We start from the raw sequence: 3,503 nt of genomic DNA, 5'->3' as shown, positions 1-3,503 counted from the left end.
TCCTGTTGACTTTATTACCATTTAATTTATCAGTTTGTTCCATTGTCCTGGTCATGGGTCCAGGAGAGTATTGTAACCTAGAAGGCCTGGTTCCAAAACCATTTAACTGATTGGAAAGACATTCATGTAGTTCAAAAGGGTGTTGGCTAAAATACAGAGTTTATAGCTAAGAGTGGAGATGCTAAGCATGGGACTAATGTCTCCCACTCTAGAAGGATTTACGAGGGTGAATCCTACCTTGCCACTAATTAGAACCTACTTGAGATTTAAAGAACTAAAATGAAAACTTGTGCATGACAGCACATTGTAATACTGACACACCTCTGAGTCACCCTCCTATTTTGAAGTACTTCAGTGGAGAACTAATCAAATGGAACTACATTTATCCTTGTGGCAACACCAAGGTGATCAGTGGGATGATAAAAATCTTGCCCATAAAGATTTCAGATTAAAGGAAATGCTGAATGTAATGTACATCCCATCCTATGTTGGACTGGAAATTGAGTAATGGATCAACCATGGCAAAGGCATTACAATAATTAAAGGAGTTACCAAAGCAAGTAACAATTTTAATTTCTCAGCAGTAAAGCATGAAAAAAACACTTTCCTTGGCTATTGATGAGATCTTGGTACAGAGAGGGTGTCTCCCATCCTTCCCACATGCTAAGAAAGCATATAAAAGTGCTTGTAATGCCAGGTTGTTTTATCCACTTCTCTTCACTTCATCCCCTTGGTGAACTGGGTAAGTCTATTAGATTCAAATTGCTCCAGTTGTTGCTTTAGTGATAATTTAAACTATGACCTAAATCTGTACCAATACTCTGGGACTTTAGCAATGTTAAGTGGGTAGATTTTTTTTTCCATAAGAGACTTTCTCTAACAAGTCAGTTGCAGGACTTGGTGGATGCTGACTTTCAAAATATAATCCTGGGACTTTCAATTCCCAATATTGGACTGGAACAACCATTTCCCAATGGTTAAAAAAGGACAGGGCACTTAAATCCATTAGACAGTTATGAAAAATCTCAGCTTTAAGCTACTTTGGTAATGAACAGCTTTATTTAGTATGACTCTTTATAGATAAATACAATTGCCAGACCATCAGCTGACTTCACTGGACTCACAGCTATTTGTATGAGTCCATCATCTGATTCTACCGTTTCCATAAAACACTGGAGATCAGCTTTGAAATACATATACCAATTGAACAGCAACTTGATTGTTCTTTTTAGTTTACAGCACCATCTAGATCTAGATACATTTGAGAAGTTGGAATGGCTTTATATGAATTTTCCCTCAGGGCAAACCTAGCCCCTGCTTTGTTGATACGAGGAAGAAATTCTCCTTATGAGCGGTTTCCTTCAAACGGGCTATGTCAGAGCTACCAACATTTCCTCTACAGGGTGTGGTGCTACACAGCATTAGAGACAAGGCACTGAATTAATTCGACCACTGATTTGATCTAGTATATCACCTGGGTGCAACTTGAAATCTTTGATTCAGATCTTTATCTTGTGTAAATTAAAATAGCATCTTTGAATTAATGGTAGTTATGATGGTTTAAATCAGATTGGGGTTCTAGCTCCTATTTTGAGCTGTCTTAAAAAGGACACTCACATTATTAACAGTGTCTCTCCACTTCTTTCTGGTAAAACTTTCCAAAACGATGTGAAATATCCAGGCATCCATGATGGAAATATTTTCGACTGTGAGTTTGGTAATTTTTAACTCGATGCTCCTGGGCTGGTGAGAACAGAAGGTCCTGTCGTCATGTCGTAAGACAGGGACTCAGGGAATCTGCATTTGGTTTCTTCATTTGATTTTCTGTTTGATCTTGGTCACACTGAAGTCTTCCAAACTGGTAACACTGCAGGCACCTAAATTCCCTCAGCACATGCACAAAACCACTAAAGTCCTGATGCTGCCAAGGTGCTCAGTGTCCTGGCCCCAGTGGGAATTTTCGCCTGATTTCACCTGTGGGTCAGGGTCCAGTAGGTTTTCTCAGCACACACCTACCAGTTCAAGACCTACAGTGGAGACAGCTGAGGGTGACTACATCAGGGCTTTGGTGGGCTGGTGGCATGGAATTTTCCCAGAATACCCTTAGATGACTCTGCTAGGATATAGGAGACCTCACTCAGTCGGACTTGGAGCAGCAACTTGACTCCAGAACTCAGACCTCGCAGATGAGCTCTTTACCCCAGTTACTGTTTCTTACTCTTTGTTTATATAACGCCTGTCACAAGGGGGCCCTATTCTCAGTTGCAGCAATTAAGAGCTACTGGAATTTCCTAATGATCAATTCTATCACCCATAACAATTAGGAAGGTCTAAATTCTGTTTCGAGCTCATTCAGTGACTCAGCAATGGTGGTGGGCAAGTCTATTGAGCCTCTGTGCTATTAGTATTGCTTCCCAGGGAACATAACAACTCACTTCACCTGTGTGTTGTGCAACTTAATGGTTGCAAGAAACAGTGAAAATGTAATTTGTTATGAAACTGCTAGGAATTATTATCATTCTTATTTATTAGTTATATTATTATTATTATTTTGTTTCTGAAGCTGAAGGGGGGGGGGAGTAGGTGCACAGGAATAGAAGGAAAAAATGGGAGCAGATATGTGGCCTTCTACAAAACCTACCTACTTATCTATCTGTCCCCCCGTATCCTACAACTCAAACTCAAACTCTTATTCCACTCTCAGTTGTGTCTTATGTTTTCTTTGCTCTCTCCTGTGTTTTTCAGGATTCCCTCCAACACAGAAGATGTCTTACTCCAAAGATCTGTGTTGCCTACCCCAGGATTATTATCCTGATATATGCCCACGCCCATGTATTAACGTCTGCAATGAGCCGTGTGTCACATCATGTGGAGATTCGACTGCAGTGGTCTATGCGCCACCAGTTGTTGTGAGATTCCCAGGACCAACTATGGCTACTTATCCTCAAGACAGCATTGTGGGAACCACCTTACCAAATTTTCCCACAAGACCTGGGGGCTTCTTTGGTTCTAGTGGTGGTTTCAGTGGCTCATTCAGTTCTGGGGGAGGTTACGGTGGTAGTTATGGGGGAGGTTATGGTGGTGGTTTTGGAGGAGGTTACGGTGCTGGTTATGGAGGAGGTTATGCTGGTGGTTTCGGGAGTGGACTCAGGTATGGTTATGGAGGCTCATATGGCTATGGGGGTCTATGCGGTTATGGCAGGAGGTCACGACGTGGCATTACCGTTTCTGGGGGAGGATATTATGGGTCCGGCTATGGAAATTGTGGGCCATGTTAAACCCAGAAGAATGATTCATGGAATGAGAAACAATCAGGAAATGACAAGATAGAAATTCGTCGCTTAGCTAATGGACATTGATGCTTACAAACCCGCTTGAACTCTGTGTGGGCTGTGGTTGTTCATCACTTCTATAAAACAGGTCTATCTACATCTTTCCTTGTTACATAATACCCAAAGCTTAAGATATAATTGTTTTGCAGGTTAATCTTATGCTCCTCTTGT

General features: G+C 41.3%; 1 protein-coding gene across 1 annotated transcript; it reads left to right on the top strand.

Annotated features, from left to right (window-relative positions):
• The first annotated feature begins 690 nt into the window (after positions 1–690).
• LOC120390486 (scale keratin-like) lies at positions 691–3,278 on the top strand. Its single transcript, XM_039513196.1, has 2 exons — positions 691–742; positions 2,746–3,278. Exons 1-2 carry the CDS (start codon positions 691–693, stop codon positions 3,276–3,278), a joined length of 585 nt encoding a protein of 194 aa, XP_039369130.1.
• The last annotated feature ends 225 nt before the right edge of the window (positions 3,279–3,503 follow it).

This window comes from Mauremys reevesii, linkage group 24 (genome assembly GCF_016161935.1).
Source record: "Mauremys reevesii isolate NIE-2019 linkage group 24, ASM1616193v1, whole genome shotgun sequence".
NCBI lineage: Eukaryota > Metazoa > Chordata > Testudines > Geoemydidae > Mauremys > Mauremys reevesii.
Note: the sequence above shows the minus strand (reverse complement) of the source record. Positions and strands in the feature narration are given on the sequence as shown.

Coding starts and splice junctions, on each gene's coding strand:
- LOC120390486 (XM_039513196.1), top strand. CDS start 691: ATGCCAGGTTGTTTTATCCACTTCTCTTCACTTCATCCCCTTGGTGAA. Junction 743..2,745: donor TCATCCCCTTGGTGAACTGG/GTAAGTCTATTA, acceptor TGTGTTTTTCAG/GATTCCCTCCAACACAGAAG.